This window comes from Phyllostomus hastatus, unplaced genomic scaffold (genome assembly GCF_019186645.2).
Source record: "Phyllostomus hastatus isolate PE091 unplaced genomic scaffold, TTU_PhHast_1.1 phas_contig_210, whole genome shotgun sequence".
In the NCBI taxonomy this organism is placed as follows: Eukaryota; Metazoa; Chordata; class Mammalia; order Chiroptera; family Phyllostomidae; genus Phyllostomus; species Phyllostomus hastatus.
Window position 1 is genome coordinate 19,705,799 of NW_025333737.1, and position 16,388 is coordinate 19,722,186.

At 39.3% G+C, this 16,388-nt stretch overlaps 1 protein-coding gene across 1 annotated transcript in view; it reads right to left on the bottom strand.

The window, feature by feature from the left end:
* Positions 1-223: 223 nt before the first annotated feature.
* The window catches only part of PPM1E (protein phosphatase, Mg2+/Mn2+ dependent 1E), a 126,480-nt gene continuing 110,315 nt past the window's right edge, over positions 224-16,388 (bottom strand). Inside the window, exons 3-7 of the mRNA XM_045837469.1 lie at positions 14,674-14,873; positions 11,638-11,826; positions 8,872-9,015; positions 8,562-8,655; positions 224-2,434 (exon numbers count right to left, since the gene is read on the bottom strand). Coding sequence (XP_045693425.1) covers positions 1,407-2,434; positions 8,562-8,655; positions 8,872-9,015; positions 11,638-11,826; positions 14,674-14,873 — 1,655 coding nt within the window. The 3' untranslated portion in view covers positions 224-1,406. The remainder of the gene's footprint in view (positions 2,435-8,561; positions 8,656-8,871; positions 9,016-11,637; positions 11,827-14,673; positions 14,874-16,388) is intronic.

A 16,388-nucleotide genomic window follows, 5' to 3' on the forward strand; every position in this document is an offset into this window, starting at 1 on the left:
ACTGCTCTACCCAGCAAAGCTATCATTAGAACTGAAGGACAGATGAAGAGCTTCCCAGACAAACTAAAAGAGTTCATCATCACCAAACCATTATTACACAAATTATTAAAGGGATTTACTTAAGAAAAACATCAAAACTATGAACAAATAAAATGGCAACAAATACATACCTGTCAACAATCTAAGCAAACAAGAACAAAGAATCATGGATTCAGAGAGCATTTTGATGGTTGCCAGATGGGAGGAGGGTTTGGAGGACTGGGTAAAGAGGTGAGGGTTTTAAGAAGTACAAACTGTTGGCCACAGAACAGCCATGGGGATGCATAAAGTACAGTATAGAAATGGAGGAGCCAAGGAGCTTCTACATGTGACCCGTGGACATGAACAAAGTTGGGAGCTGCTGGGTGGAGTAGGGCAAAGGGGGAAAATTGGGACAATAGTAATAGCATAATCAATAAAATATAATTTTAAAACATATAAGAATAAGTACACAACTTTTAATTCTTGGTTTTGGGGTTCCCTCTCCTATGCCTCTGCTGTCTGGGACTTTTTATTAAAGGCAGAAAAAATAGGAATGCTGTTCAATTTTCTTTTTAAATGGCAATCTGATTCTAGTGTATTTGTACCTGACATCATCTCCATTAAACCAGTTTTATTCCTGAGATGAAGGTACAGTGAAAAACATGTTAGCATCATAGGTTAAAACCAGTTGACAAAGGTCTTCTAAAATGACAAATAATAAAAATTCCACTGAAAGCACCATAACAGATTATGAAACTCCCAAATAGCTACAGCCCTAGGAAATACTTAATTCAAAAAAATACTGTCTTTTATGTTACAGGAAAAAAAAATCAGTAAATCTTTTACTATATGCCGCCTCACAAGCCTGAGAATATGACATTTTTATACTAGGTTTTACTTTCATTGTTACCAGTTAAAACCCATATGGCTTTTAGTCTTTGCTTACCAAAAAAGGGGGAGGTAAAGGGTTCCCCCTCGAGTCTTTTGAGGAACATTTCCCCAACTAAATCTTAAGTCTGCATTAAGTTTTGCAAAGATAATATTAGGCACATCAGACCAGATTTCAACTGCGTTGAGATTTCAACACTACATCCTGACAAAAATAAGAAATTCACAAGCTTCCACTAGTGGTGTGAGAGGCGGGGGGCGGGCTTGTATGTAGATGTGGAGATATATCATGGGGCGTGTAATTTCGCTAGTGAAACCACCAATACTTTTATTTAAATTGAAAATACTCGAGTTTTCTAGGTATCTATTTACATTTAAGAATAGAGCCATCCATGGTTTCATAGTGAACACGTATTTCAGAAATGCCTACCTTGTTTCTACTCTGACAGTGGTGTTTCTACCGGGGGAGAGCTAGCTAACCTACTCTAAAGAACGTATTATATTTTACAGCTCCCGGGAAGACCTAGGTGTGTAATATCATTACTCTTTCTGAGCTTCCTCATGTTTTCATTGTACTCTTTCCAACTGTTTTGCCTCCATGGCAGAGAACTTCTTAACATCCTATTTCTCTTTCCACTTCGAATGAGTGAGGACAGGCTAGTGCCTACTTTGTAGGAAGGCTCTTGAGCAGCGAGGAATGAATTAAACTTTAGATTAAACCTGAATCCATGCCGCCTCTTTGAGTAGTGATAGCGTAAATGAGATAATCTAGAAACTCTCTTTCCTGGGAATTTGAACTGTTCATTTTCCAACCTAGAACAGACGGGAGAGAGACTCTCCATTCTGTATATCTGCTGCCCTGTTGAACGCACATTAAAGGAAGAAGGAAACACTCCAAGACCACTCCGTTCAGGCAATGATGATTGAACTGATTTTTTCTCCATTATTGCACTAGGACCAAACATCTCAACTGGTGGCAAAAACTGAGCACTGTGAGGTTTGCTTGCTTCTATTTGTGTGAGATCTAGGTAGCCTGGGGCTTCCAGCACGTCGATTTGGGACCCTGGGCTCAGGCTAGTTCTATCAGTGAATGAATCCACGCGCCCCTCATAGCCTAGGTCGGCTGGTGCTGAGCACTGGTGCTGAGGCCAAGGCCGCTTGCACTCTCCATGATTCTCCTTATCATCCCCACCATCTTCTTGCCCTCCTTGAAAAGAGTTCTCTGTCCAATCTGATTCCTCACTAACATTTACAGCTTTGTTCATGTCCCTCAGGAATACCACAATGACAGTGATGTTATCACTGGACCCGGCATCACGAGCTGACGCCACCAATTTGTGGGCAACCATGCTGCTGTCTCCATTGTTCTCCTTCAGGTGGTCAGATACAACTTTTACTGCCTCGTCAGGGTTCACGGTGTCATAGAAGCCATCGCAGGCCAGAATGAGGTAGTCTTCAGTTCCATCCAACACAGTAGAGGCGGAATCTGCATCCCCACAGATGTATGGCTTATGTTCAGCATCTCCTGTGGGAATTAGAACGTAGGTCAGATTTTGGTTTACCTGGAATGTAGGAATGTGTTCAGCCAGTGCTGTGACTGACCATATTCTGCTGCACTGGCATCTGAATTTACTGGTAAGAATTTCTAGTGTTAGATAAAATATTTGAATTCTCTGTTAATCAGACACTGCTTGGTCTTACTCTCAGTTAAATAATCGCCATTAATTTGGCTTAATTTCTTATCTAGCATAGACTAAATCTTGTGCCCTAGCTAATCTAAATTTGTTGCTGTACTGAAAGATTCAGTCCTATGTAGGAAAACTTTGTTAATTTAATAGATCTATTCTTCTGCTGGTGGTTTGGTTTGATTCAGTTGAGATTTGAGAATAAGTCCACATTGAAAAGCAAATCAAAGTTTGATCACTCTTCATTAAACTTAATTCTTGTTCTATCCTTGTTTAGAAATAGTCGTGCTGCAAACACAGAGAAAGGCTTGAGTTACAAGGGATTTTAAAAAATCAAGCCCAACTCTCACAAGCCAGGAAAGTCATCCCAAGCTTCAGACAAGGGAACAGAACATTAGTCCCTTGGTTCCTGTCCAATTTGCTTTCTATGTTTTTTTTTTAAGATTTTTAAAAATTTATTTATTTTAGACAGCAGAACTGAGGGAGAAAGAAGGGGAGAAAAACATCAATGTTGGTTGCTTCTCGTGCGCCCCCTACTGGGGACCTGACCTGGGCCACAACTCAGACATGTGCCCTGACTAGGAATCGAACCAGCGGCCCTTTCAGTTCGCAGGCCGGCACTCAATCCACTAAGCTACACCAGCCAGGGCTGCTTTCTATGTTTTAAGTTGTTTTGCTTATTCTAGAAAACAGTCTTCGTATGTTTCTGATCATCCCCCTTTCTGTCTTTTTTTTTTTAATCATTGTTCAAATAGACCCCCTTTCTGTCTTTATTGCTATTGTTCATTCTCCACTTGTGAACTGCGAGAACCCCCAAAGCCCTATTGGCTTAGCTCATCCACCCACAGAATGACGTTTGAGCTGGGCATTATCACCAGGGAAGGGCCAAAGACAGAGAGACAACTGTTAGGAAGTGATGTGTAGCTGACTACTTGGTGCTGGGAGTAGAGAAAGAAAGACTGGAGACCTTGGACCCACACTAAGCTAGGTTTCTATCACCAGAGTACCAAGATAATTCATCACCTACAATGCAGTTTAGAACTTCCAGACCAGAGCACTTTCAAATCCGTTCATTATTTTCCTTTAGGTATTTGGAAAGAAACTAGCCAAAGGGTCCTTAGCCTATTGGGTAACCAAATACCTTATTACTACAAGGGATACTCTTTCTTTACATAAGAAAAAAAAACACAGTATTAAGCAGTAATTCCTAGGCTAGATTATCATAATTCATCGGTAAACAGTTTTTAAAAATTTACAAAATGCGTTTTATCATTTGTAAAATAGTGACATCAACTCAGTGGTTTAAGGAGGCCAGCACTGGAGTCAGACTGCCTGGGTCCAAATCCTAGCACTGGTTGAAAGCCCTCATCAATGACTATCCTTTCCATTCCACTAAAACTGAACTTTCTGACTAAGGGAAGATAAAATGAAGAGAAATATACTTCAGTGATCGGACTATATTATCACTGTTTCTGGTATATGTTATAGGTTCTCCTACCCAAGTAAGGTTCTCTCCAACATTTCACACCCCTTTTTAACCCTCAGGTAGGCCCAGAAAGCTAATTAAGAACCCAGTGGATAACTCGAATAGCACCAACATGGGCCAAATGCTCTCTCCAATAGGTTGCATGAGATACCCTGAACAATAACTGATGCATTTACCTGCATTAGTTTATCTATAAAATAAGAAACTATCTTGTTCATACAGTAGCCAGAACCATCTTCTTCAAGTATGGTTTTGATTAAAGACATTAGCCTGTTAAAGCTCATTAAAACTCCCAATCATGGGATTCAGCGCCCTCCACCAATCCACTTCACAAATTTCTCCAGTCGTTCTTCCACCTGACTGTATTATCATCATCATTATTTTCTGAACTACAGCTCTAAAAATAAATGTGATCTGAGTCATACTGTTCTCAAAAATCTTGTTTTAGTGTTTCAATTAAAAGGCTACTGCAACTGTTAGTTTAGAACAGAACATACAAAGATCTGCACAGAGGAAATGCTGCCAAAATTCTGGCTTTTCACCTGCTCTACTGTTTCATGTCAAATTCATGACATTTCGCCCCCAAATTTGGTAGGAGGGCATGATTATCCATTTCGCGGTGGAAACGGCAACATCCTTTTGTCTTCAACCTCCTCTCTCCATATGCTAGGAAACATCGCACTTCTGTCAACTTCGGATCCTAAAGCTGAAGGGCTCATGGGGAGACACAGTTTAAAAGCTTTTCATTTTAAAGCTTTAAGAGTCATTTATTCCTAAGTAGAGTTCAACTCTGCCTAGGAGTCCTTCTTCTTGTCTCCATTTAGCCCTCTATTCCATAAGCCTTCCAAATCTCTCGTTTTTCAACTCCCTCCTCGAGTTAAACTCCTGGATTGGGTAGATGGCCTAATTTCCTACTTCAAAGAAAGTTAAGTCTATCAGGCTTGAATTCTCTCAATTCCCCTCCACCCATCCCTATTTCTTCTTTTGTTATTCTGTAGAGGTTCACCTGCATCGGCTACCATTTCCCTTCTGTCTTTCTAGGGCTCTGGCTTCTCTCCCTCCCATCTTCAATTTCTACTTGCTCTCTTCTTTTATCCTAAAAACATGGTCTGATCTAAAAATCTCACCCTAAAAACAATAGAAGCAACCCTTTCCCAAATCAGCTTTAACCTCAAGTCACTACACCATTTCTCTTCACCACCAAATTGTCCAAGAAACCAAATCTACTACGTAAAGTAACATCAGTTACTTTATGTTATTGCTCATTTTCTCTCATCTGATTGTTTTTCCGGCTTTCATACCTAACTGATCCAAAACATTTCTCTCAAATGTTACCAGTTATAGCTGTGGCCAGGTGGCTCAGTTGGTTGGGGCATCGTCCCATACACCAAGGCAGTGTGCGTGTACAGTTCCCAGTCAAGGCACATACCTGGGCTGCGGGTTGGATCCCCAGTCCGGGAGTGTACAGGAGGCAACCAATCACTGCCCCGCCCCCAAAAATCAACATATCCTTGGGTGAAGGTTAAGAAATGTTAACCAATTATAGTAAGTTCTCACTTAATGTTGTCAATAGGTTCTGCAACTTTAACTGAAATGACATATAACAAAACCACTTAGTTAATTCATATAAACAAGAGTTCCCAAAGCATCTCATCAATGCTACAACGAAATAACTCTAAACAAAACATTACTGAAGGACACGCTATATTTCCCATTTTCAAAATTCCAGTCTTTTTTTTATCTTTCCTACTTGACCTCTACAGCACTTGATCCTGTTGACTACTTACTCCTAGAAACCCTCTTCCCCTAGCAACTACGCTACCCCACTTCTGTAACTCTGATCCCCTCTTATTTTCTTCACTGGCTCCTTCACTTCATGATGGCACTAACGATTACTGCGTGCTAAAACTGTTTCAGACCGTTCTGAGTGTGGTGCGTGTATTGCACCATTTAATACAAAAACTCCGTGAGTTAGGTACTGTTACCATTCACACCTTACAAGGAACAAACTGACACAGAGAACTTCAGTGAATTTCCCAAGGCCCACAGCGTGTACAGTGGCAGGTCCAAGCACAAACCCAGAGGACGTGACTTCATTATGTTATTCTACTCTTCACACTACATATTCTTGGGCATGATAATTAATTTTTTTAAAATTATATATATATATACTGCATAGGTTGCTAACATTAGTGCCAAAATGAATGAGGTCCCCTATATTTATCTCCAACTCAGAACTCTACAAAGCTCCACGTCTGTATTTCCAGCTGCGTATAAACCATCTCTTCCAAGACATGCTATAGGTACCTAGACTATAAATACATCCAAAGTGAACTCATCATCTGCCTTCCTCCTCACCCCCAAAATTGCTGCTGCTTTATTATAAATGCTTTATCATCTCAGTCACACAAGCCAGCAACCTGGAAGTTAGCTTTCCTCTTTTCCCACAAACTCCCTGCTGTCCCATCAATTTATACCCTTCTCTGTATCCCTTTTTAGCTGCCTCATCTCTATAACAAACTGTATTAACAGCATCCTCAATGATCACTCATCTGGGCTTTCTAGTCTAGTCTGTCTTCCAAACCATTATTACAAATATCTTATAAATACAGACCTGACCATAAGGCCCCTCTTCTTATCACCTGGTAAAGCCCAGACTACTTGGCCCCTTCACAATCTGGCACCAGCACTTACCTCTTATCCCTCCCACCTCTCCCCCAGCCTCCTGTACTTGCTGCTGTTCCTAAACCCCATGCTTTTTCAGATGCCCACGTATTTATATTCCTCTGTACCTGGAGTTTTCTCCCAGAATACCATCTTCCACATCTACCTCAAAAGTCACTTCTCTGAAGTCTGCATTATTCTCGCTTAGATTGTTGACATTCTTCCCCTGCGTCAATTTCCCCTCGTGTTATATTTTTAGAAACAAGAAAAGGCAAGTATCCTTAGTAAAGCTAGCTCTATAACAGGCATTAAAGATAACTCTGAATACCCTGACAAAGACAGGAAGATCAAGAGGAAGAGGTGTTTGGTTGGAGTTGTCAAAAAGCAATTCTATATGGGGGATATTTTAAAAATGAGAAATTTCCCCTATTTGGTCTTATTCCAGAGTTACCAAGAACCCCAACAGTCATACAATAAAGCCAACTTTCAGTTTTTCAGGAAGTATTTGCAGAATTTCTCTCTTTTTCACCCTTCTGCTGCTCACATTTGGGCCACTTCACAGCTTGCCAGCACCTTCCCCAAGAGTGGGAGGACCTCACGCCAGTGGCGAAACTGAGTCAGTCCTTTGAGATTTTGTCAATGTTCTGGAATTTTCTGGTAATGATAAGCAGAATGGGAGGGTCAGAGCTGAATTCCATGTATCCATGTTACCCCTGTGTCAAAGTGCTTTGCTTCTTTCAGAGGCAGCAACGGAGAACTGCAGTATATGTGCACAATATACATACTACCCACACAGACACAGAGATTTATTCTTTAAAAAAAAAAAAGCAACAGAAACGGAGCTAAGGCATGAAACCTAAAATAATAAACCCAGGCACCAAAGTGAAACACGGGAACTGGAATATAGCTCAGTTCTTTGAACTTACTCCCTTGTATTGTGCCCAGTCAACTTAGCTGTGCCTAAGTTTTTAGACAGAGTTTTGATGACCTTCCCCTTCCTCTGAAGAACTTAGGTCCCAGGGACCAGACTCTCTGAAACCCCAGGGTTGTCTGGCAAATTATTACATTCCTCATACAGAAAATTATTTTTATCTAAAAAGCACAATGTTTTTTTCTATGGATTTGTTCTGTTTATGTCATTTTAGAATTTATAATAAATGACATAAAGATATAAAAGCAAGGTAAAATATGGGGGAAAGCTTCCATTCTCTGGAAAATATTGATTTAAATTCAATCTGACACAAAATAGAATGAAATGAGAATTGCTGTGGTTTTAAGCAAGCAGATCTGTGTACTAAAGATTAAAGGCTTTCATTAAAAAAAAAAAGAAAGAAAGAAACTTGCCCTGATTGGTATGGCTCAGTGGGTTGGGTGTTGTCCCACAAACCAAAAGGTTACTGGTTCAGTTCCCAGTCAGGGCACAAGCATGGCTTGCAGGACAGATCCCCAGTCTGGGGCCTCTGAGAGGCAACTGATCAATGTTTCTTTCACACATCACTGTTTCTCTCCCTCTCTTTCTCCCTCCCCCCTCTCTAAAAATAATTTTTAAAAAAATATTTAAATTACAAAAGGGTAAAAACTAGTAAGTTTAGCACTTAATACAGTTCCCTTTTAATAATAGAACTTAAGGATATAAATGAATTGGTTAATTAAATAATATAATTAAAAGAGGCATCATCTGACTGTTATTTTAAATAATAATAAGCACACTGATAATATAAATGATCATCTCAGGTTCCCTTGTATCAGAGTTAATATAAGACAATGAGCCAGAAGAGGACAGTTTAGAGAAACAAAAATTAATTAGTTTTTCCTACCAATAGCTCTGGAGACTGACAGACTTCCATTTACTCTCCAGGCACCAAACCAGACTACACAACCTCCAAGGGCCTCAATCCGCTGCTTTTCATCCTAAACAGCAATGCAGTAAAAAGAAGCAAATAATTAGATTCAGAATTTATTCATCTACCTTAACACTAAGCATATACAATACTCATCAGCTTCCTAGAAAGGTTCTCTTTATTTCTCTTTTGAAAGGTGAGCATGGTTGCTGAGATAATGGTGATAATTATGGTAATTAAGTAAAGCTTAATTAATAACTGCCTTTGTGGAGCAGACCATACTTACCTCTCTGTCTGGTTTGTGTGGCTTCATCAGTTCCACAGCTTGGCCCTTCCTCACAAGCATAACCTGGGAATCGCCCACCCAGGCCACATACAGCATGTTACCTCTGATAAAAGTCACCACTCCTGTGGTCCCACATCTTAAGCTCTGAAAATAGTTTAAATAAAACTAGAGTCAGTAAAAATAGACAGATATCAAAATCTCAATGTGAAGCAATTTACAGTTGATACCTTCCAGTGGGGAGCTGGATTATTAATAACTCAATTTTACAAAGAGCAATTCCTGTTTCTAAATTTGAATTTACCATGTTTATGTGCATGTACATATTTATGTGTACACACACACACAGATCCATTTGATCTGAGCTATGCAAGGCAGGGATGAGTATTAATTCCATTCTATATACAGGTAAGAAAACTATGGCAGATCATAGGAATTGTCCTGTGGCAGGTATCTGATTAGTAAACAAGAAATAAAATTATTTTTCCTGCTAGCTCAGTGCTATATGAACCCTATGAGTAAAGATTACCATATTGTGGTCTCTGTTTTGTTACTGACCTACTACTATATGTTTAGGGGGGACAGTCCTCACTTTACAAAATAATATATAAAGCATCTGACTGACACACAAATGCTCCCATACTCTGGACAGTAAGACAGAGCCAAGAGATAATAACACAGATTCCCTGGATGAGTGCTAAGATGCTTATACCTTGAAACAAACAATCATTTTAGGGACCTTTTGGAACACTGCATAAAAGAACTAACAGCCTGGAATTTCTCTGCAATGGCTCAGTACCACTGTACTTAATGCTCTTGATAGTACTATACTAAAATGACATCTCCATCTGACATGAGTCACCACCAAATGAGCATGACTTTCTGTTACTAAGGACTTGGCCTAAATTAGAACCAATGCGTCATGGGTGGTAAAAGGCCCCTTGTAACCAATGAGAAAAACAACTTCTCATTTTCTCTATATAGGGAAAGTTTGTTATAAGTCCTCACCCACCGATAAAATATCTTCCCACACAGACTGCTCAAACACTCAGCCCCCTGGAACACACGATAAAGGCACTTCAGTGCATACGCCCTGGAGAGAACAGGAGGCAGGGCTGCTTCACAACAGGAATAGCTACTTTCTCCCCAGCAGTTAGCAGCACATGGGAGCCCGAAAATGAGAAAAGCAACTGTTGAGACAAATCTAAATTATTCAAGAGAACTACTGGCAGAACTGAGGGACTCTAGGATCACTGGCAAAGCAAATAAGGAGAACATGGTCAGGAAAAAAAGCCATACTTTTGAGGACACAGAGGAAAAGGGATAGAACAGAGGCTGAAGGCGGCAAGTGATTCTCTTAGTTTGCAAGTCCGTGATTAGAGATCACCCCTCAGGGGCCAGGTCTTTTCCTCAGTCAGAAGGATGACAGCCAGCAGCTCCAGGCAGACAGCCAAGCAGTGCTGGTTCTCAAGAGCCTGGGAAGGCCACATGTCAGCACTGTATTCTGATCTCTAGCCCCGCACCTCTATATGTAGACCTTGGTTGTTGCTGCTGGTAGATTTACATATTAATCTAAACCTGGGGTGCAGGTGGGAAAATACAGAATATTTTTCTCTTGCCTAATACCAATGGTTCTGAATTACTGCTTCATTAATTCCAGGCCCCACTACTACTGTACAGCATAACTATGAGATCAAAGAAATGGATTAAAATGATTACCCTGTCCTCTCCAAGTTCATTTTGAAAAGAGTTAATGTTTAGGTCATAGGGCAGGAATCTTATGTGTATATAATATTGTAATTACATTTAAAAATTAAAAATTATTCTTCTATTGGCTCCCAATTAGAAATGAATATAAAGTACCTTAGTTAATTATGTACCAATAACAAGACTCATAATTAGATTAAAATTTTTACTTTTAGATCCTAATATAGAGTCCCTGTCATTCTTTCAGAGTAAAAACCTCAAGTCTGATTAACCTTAAGAAATTAGGACATGAGCTCTGGCTTCACTTCCTATTAAGAGAAAAATCAGTGCAAGGATCACCTAAGGATTCACTGTCTCCAAGCAAATTTTCCCTCAAGAGATACACAGCAAAACACTACCAACCCATTCAGAACTAAATGTATGGGAGTAATCCCAGCTTGTTTTTTTTTTTTTTAGACCATTGTTTTAATCACCATATCCAGATTTTATCAGCAAGCCTGCTTAGAGAGATGGTCCTTGTGTGAACCTGGCAGACAACAGTGAATAAGAAAGACAAAACTCACCTGCCAAATCCAGCAATGGACAGCCTTTCTAGAAAATTAGAGCTTGGGGGTTTCTGTACAGTACATCATAGCACCCTACTAAAGCTCTTCCTGAAGACAGAATTAGTACTACTAAAGAATCCAATACTGCAGGTCAAGAACAAAGTTTGGAAAAGAACTTTCAATACTCCCTGCCCTGGCTGGTGGGGCCCAGCTACTGGAGCATCATCTATAAACCAAAAGGTCGTAGGTTTGATTTCTGCTCAGGGCACATGCCAGGGCTGGGGATTCAATCCCCAGTCAGGGTGTGTATGAGAAGGCACGCGATTGATGTTTCTCTCTCGCACTGGGGTTTCTCTCCCTCCTTTCTCCTCTTTCTAAAAACCAATAAGCATAGCCTAGGGTGAGGATAATAATAATGCCTGTCCCAAAAGAGAAAAATCCAAATATCCCTTTAACCACAGACCAAGCTGAGCTCAGTTAGTGAAGTCATGACTAGAATTTATGAGAAAAGGCATACCTCCCTGGCTGCCTTCTGCACAAACCGCTCATCAGTGACCCGGAAGGCCCGGCACAAGGCCTCAGCAGGATCATGGGGGAACATCTCCTGGCGTACCAAGTTAACATGCAGGTGGACAGAGGCATAAATGGCAGCATCCACTCCTCCGTGGCCATCAAACACTGCAAAGTAAGCTTGTTCTTCCTGGTCCTGTCAAAAGAAACACAGAAACAGTTAAGGGAGTTAGGTATGGCATGATTCGGTAAGCCAATCCCCTGCACTGTAGCCCATGCTCCTCTACTGCATTTGTCACCAGATAATGAGACCAAATGTTTCCCTTTTCTGACATGGCTGATCAACTGCTAAAATACCTGCAGTATTAGGGCATCTGTGTTTACATCAGAGCACTGGAACACATCACGCCTAATTAGCTCAGGCTGAAGTGCCCTCTCTCTGAAAGTTGTTGTCTTGCACCATGGAAACCACCCACATGCACTTGCTTCAAAAAATTGCTATTACAATTTTGAGGGGAGAGGAAGGAAAGAGAAGGTATGAGGAGGAATTGAACAAAAGCTGTTCTGGAATGAGTTCTCTTCCAAAAAGAAAAGCATTTTAATCATAAAATTAGAAACTAAGAACAATAGAAAGTAATTGGCCTTCCAGCACATAACAAGGCCAATTATATTATGTTGTTTAAAATAAAGAGATAATGATAGCATATACATACTTCTAAATTATAAAATCTCCCTAATAAATCATTAATGGTCACATGAATTCTCATCATAAATAACAGCCTAAACTAGTTGGCAAAGCTTGAACCACGACAGATGTCCAAATGCCCTGTAACATTTTACCTTGTCCCCTAATTCAAGATGCAGTTTCCCTCCTCCTTGCCCACCCATGCATTGCTTGAAGTGCTAAAACAAGTGCCAGAGGAAGGGCTTGGGAACCTGTGCTTTGTCCAGTCAAAGGAAGCCTAATCATAAGATTACATCAAAACCATTAAGTAGTTTGCTTCCGAAACTCAAGTGTTTAAATCTCAGATCTAGCCTGCTTAGGAGATCTACAACTCACTGAAGGAAGAGTCCTGGACTCCCTTTAGGCAACAGTATGTAATGATTTTCATTTGTAAGTCTTTCACGATCCTTGTGCTCTAGGAGCTTGGATCCATCCAGGTCCTGTCATTCTAACATAACAAATATACAAAGTAAATCATATAATTTTCTTGTGCTTGTCTTCCCATCTGTTAGGTAGGGATGAGTTGCTATATCGTGGGTATTTGGAAGGATTACCAAAATGTATATTTTGGAAGGATTACATGTATATTTGTAATTTGGCAAAGTTCTTTTAAAGGGTGTACTTGCATTTACAAAAGCACCACATATAAATGTCCCAAGAATAATCATAATATTATGAAGTCTGTATCTACTACAGACATTACAACTAGTTAATTTAGCAATCTAATGAACAGCATCTGTAATGCCACTGAAGATTAACTAATTAAACAAAACTACCTAGAAAAACATTCCTGACATGTTAATCATTTTTAAATAACTCAATTGGCAGAATAAGGGTAAGATCAAAAAACAGCATAAATAAGCAGTTTTTAAATGAGGAGTGAGCTGTTGTGGGATTATCACAAAGGGGTGGGAGCAAGAATACCTTTATTGAGACATGAGAATATAACTAAACAATTTGAGACCGATGGGGAGACTCTTTGTGTAGCATCAGAAGAAGCAGAGGAGCCAAATGGACCTCTTAAATAATTAGTATAACTTTTTAAATTTAGCAAAAAAAAACCCTGATGTTTTTCCTATTATAAAGATAGTATACATTTATATGGCCTGATAAAGTATAAAGAAGTAAATAAATATCTCTAATTCCATTATCCATAGATAACCTTTTTTTTCTATACATATACATTTTTAATAAAATTAGATCATACTTTACACAGAATTTTATATCCTTTTTATCATTAATCATGTCATTAGCATTTCTACCATGTCATTAAGTATTCTCAAAGATATAACTTTAAATGGATATGTACTATGCATCTTATGAGCGTATCATAGTTAACATTGCCTATACATAATAATTTAGATCATTCCCAATTTTTTATTATTTTTAACAGTGTTGTATCAAACAGGCCAAACAAAACATCCTTTGGGTTACATCTGCATGGGCAAGATAACATTTGGAAACAAAGATACTGCTAAATCTGTCTTTGTAACCTAAGTGCCGATTACCAACCCACCATCACTGCTTATCAGGCCTTGACAGCTAAAATTTATATTTAACTGCTAAATGAAGAAAATACCATGCTTTGTAGAAATTATTGCACTGTAATTTCTAAGTTATGGACTTGAGTGTAGGAAAGAGGCAAATGACAGGCAAAGGAAACAAACCTACCTCTGTTTGCATTAACATAATACACTTAATAGAAAAAGAAGAGGAATCTAACAAGAACATGGTTATTAAGTTGACAAGGCTCATGTGATCCAATTTGTCAGTCACAATGATTCCGGAAATGTAATTCCAGCTACTTTCCTATCTCAGAAACCAAGATTTAAAACATGAAATCAAAAAACTGTCTCAGTCTCAAATTCTTTCTTTTATGTTTGTGCTTTGTACTGCTTTAGCAACACGGTAATGTGGAAACTTAATAAACACCACTTGATTATACTATCAAACAGTTTTCTTTTAAAAAAACAGCTTTATTGTGATATAATAGTTTTCTTTTTTACTTGTATGTTTATAGAATAGCTCTGTAATGTTACACAAGAAACTGGTAATTCCCTTGCCTTCACGGAGGGAAACTGAGTGTTTGACAGAGATAAGAAAGAGATTTTATTTTCCTATTCTAAACCACGTGAATGCATTACCTATTAAAAAAACAAAGTTCCTTTCCTATTGTCTAATGCAAGCAAATTTGTGTCATTTTGCCTTTAGTCCTATTCCAACCTACCAGAGACACTATTAGAAGTACATTAGTTGTTAGAAAACAGGACCGTGAGGGTGTTTTTCTTAAATCTCATTGACTGCAGAAGCGCCCTTTACCTCCAGGTTGAAGAGCATATTAAAGTCAGGAATGCAGACATGTTTGTCCTCCATTTTCCGGCGCATGTTTTTGATCGCGTGGATCGATGTCTCATAGTAACGCTGGGGTCTCCTGCGGAGAGGGAAGTCCTTCACCCAGCTGCAGCAGATGTCGTGTAGCTTGCTGAAGACAGAACGGGCCAATTTCACCGTCTCAATCTCTGTGAAAGAAACACAGAAGAAACCCCCAATGAAGAGCCTTATAAAACTGCTTTTCTCTTGCCTGACTGATAAAAGACAGAAGTAGGTCACATTAGTCAAACACTTCCTTAATAGAAGAAATTCCTCCTCAAGAGAAATGAAATGTTGCTTCTGAAGAGAGAAAATGACAACCTATCCAGTAGAAAATCAGCCAGCAGCTGCATGAAGATAAATGTCATGTGGAGAAAACCTCTGGTCAGGGCTGGATCTTTGCCAAGGCTGGATTTTTTCTACCCCACACAGTGCTCTGGACACTGCTATCAAGTGCAAGGCACTGGTGCACTTTTGGTTGGCTGTGGTGGTTATCATCTGGAGAGCTTAGAAGAATCACTGAACAGTAGTTACCCAGCTAATTGGAATATGAAAGGAACAGATTATTTATTTAAAAACTACAAGAATCAGAAGAGTTCCTGGCTGGCATAGCTCAGTGGATTGAGCACAGGCTGCGAACCAAAGTGTCGCAGGTTCGATTCCCAGTCAGGGCACATGCCTGGGTTGCAGGCCATGACCCGCAGTAACCTCACATTGATGTTTCTCTCTCTCTCTCTATCTCCCTCCCTTTCCTCTCTAAAAATAAATAAATAAAATCTTTAAAAAAAAAAAAGAATCAGAAGAGTTTACTTTGATTACCATTTGTCTTTGTCTCCCTCTTCCTAACCTCTTCTTTACCTCTTTCCAGTTACCTAACTCTTCTCTCCTTAACTGATTATAATTTGGAAGGAAATTATATATTTTTGTTATTTGATGTATTTTTAAGTTAAAGCTTGAGGTAATAGCTTAAATAGTTTGGCCAACAGGTTAACAAAACTTTCTATTTTTCTAAGGAAAAAGTACTCAAATTCTGTGTATGTGCGTAACCTTGGATAGAAAAAAGAGATAGCAATCAAAATTCTTTACCCTGGACTATTAAGTCTACTACCTGACCTATTAATTGGAGCCTATACTAACTGATTTCTGATGCTGACTTGCATCCCTCAATGTGTGGACATATGGGAAAGAAAGCCTTAAGCAACACTGAATAGTATTGCCCAGATTGTCTCCTATCATCTCCACTCAAGTTGTCTTCTATTCAAGTTGCAGCTACCGAAATAACCAAAGGGAGATTAGGTTTTTTCAGGCCAGTGTTTTAGAGGTTCTTCCTACATTCTAGGTTTAAAAAAAATTAGAATTCTCAATTACTAAGTCAGATATAGCTTGACAGCCTGAGAAAATGTGTGCCAGATGGGCAATGGCTATGCATGCCTCCTGCAATCCACAACACAAATCCCAGAGAAGAAGGACTGTGTGTTCCTAGAATGGCCTGGGAACTTAAGAGTCTCGTTTTATATTCCTCGCCCTGCCTTTGCCTAAATCTGTGACTACAGTTACCAGTTTTCTTATTCAAATTTCTTTTTAAAATGTCCAGAAACTGACCTCAAGGTTTTTGTTGCTTTTTTCCACATTAACATAATACAAGGTGGTAAACTATGTTTTGT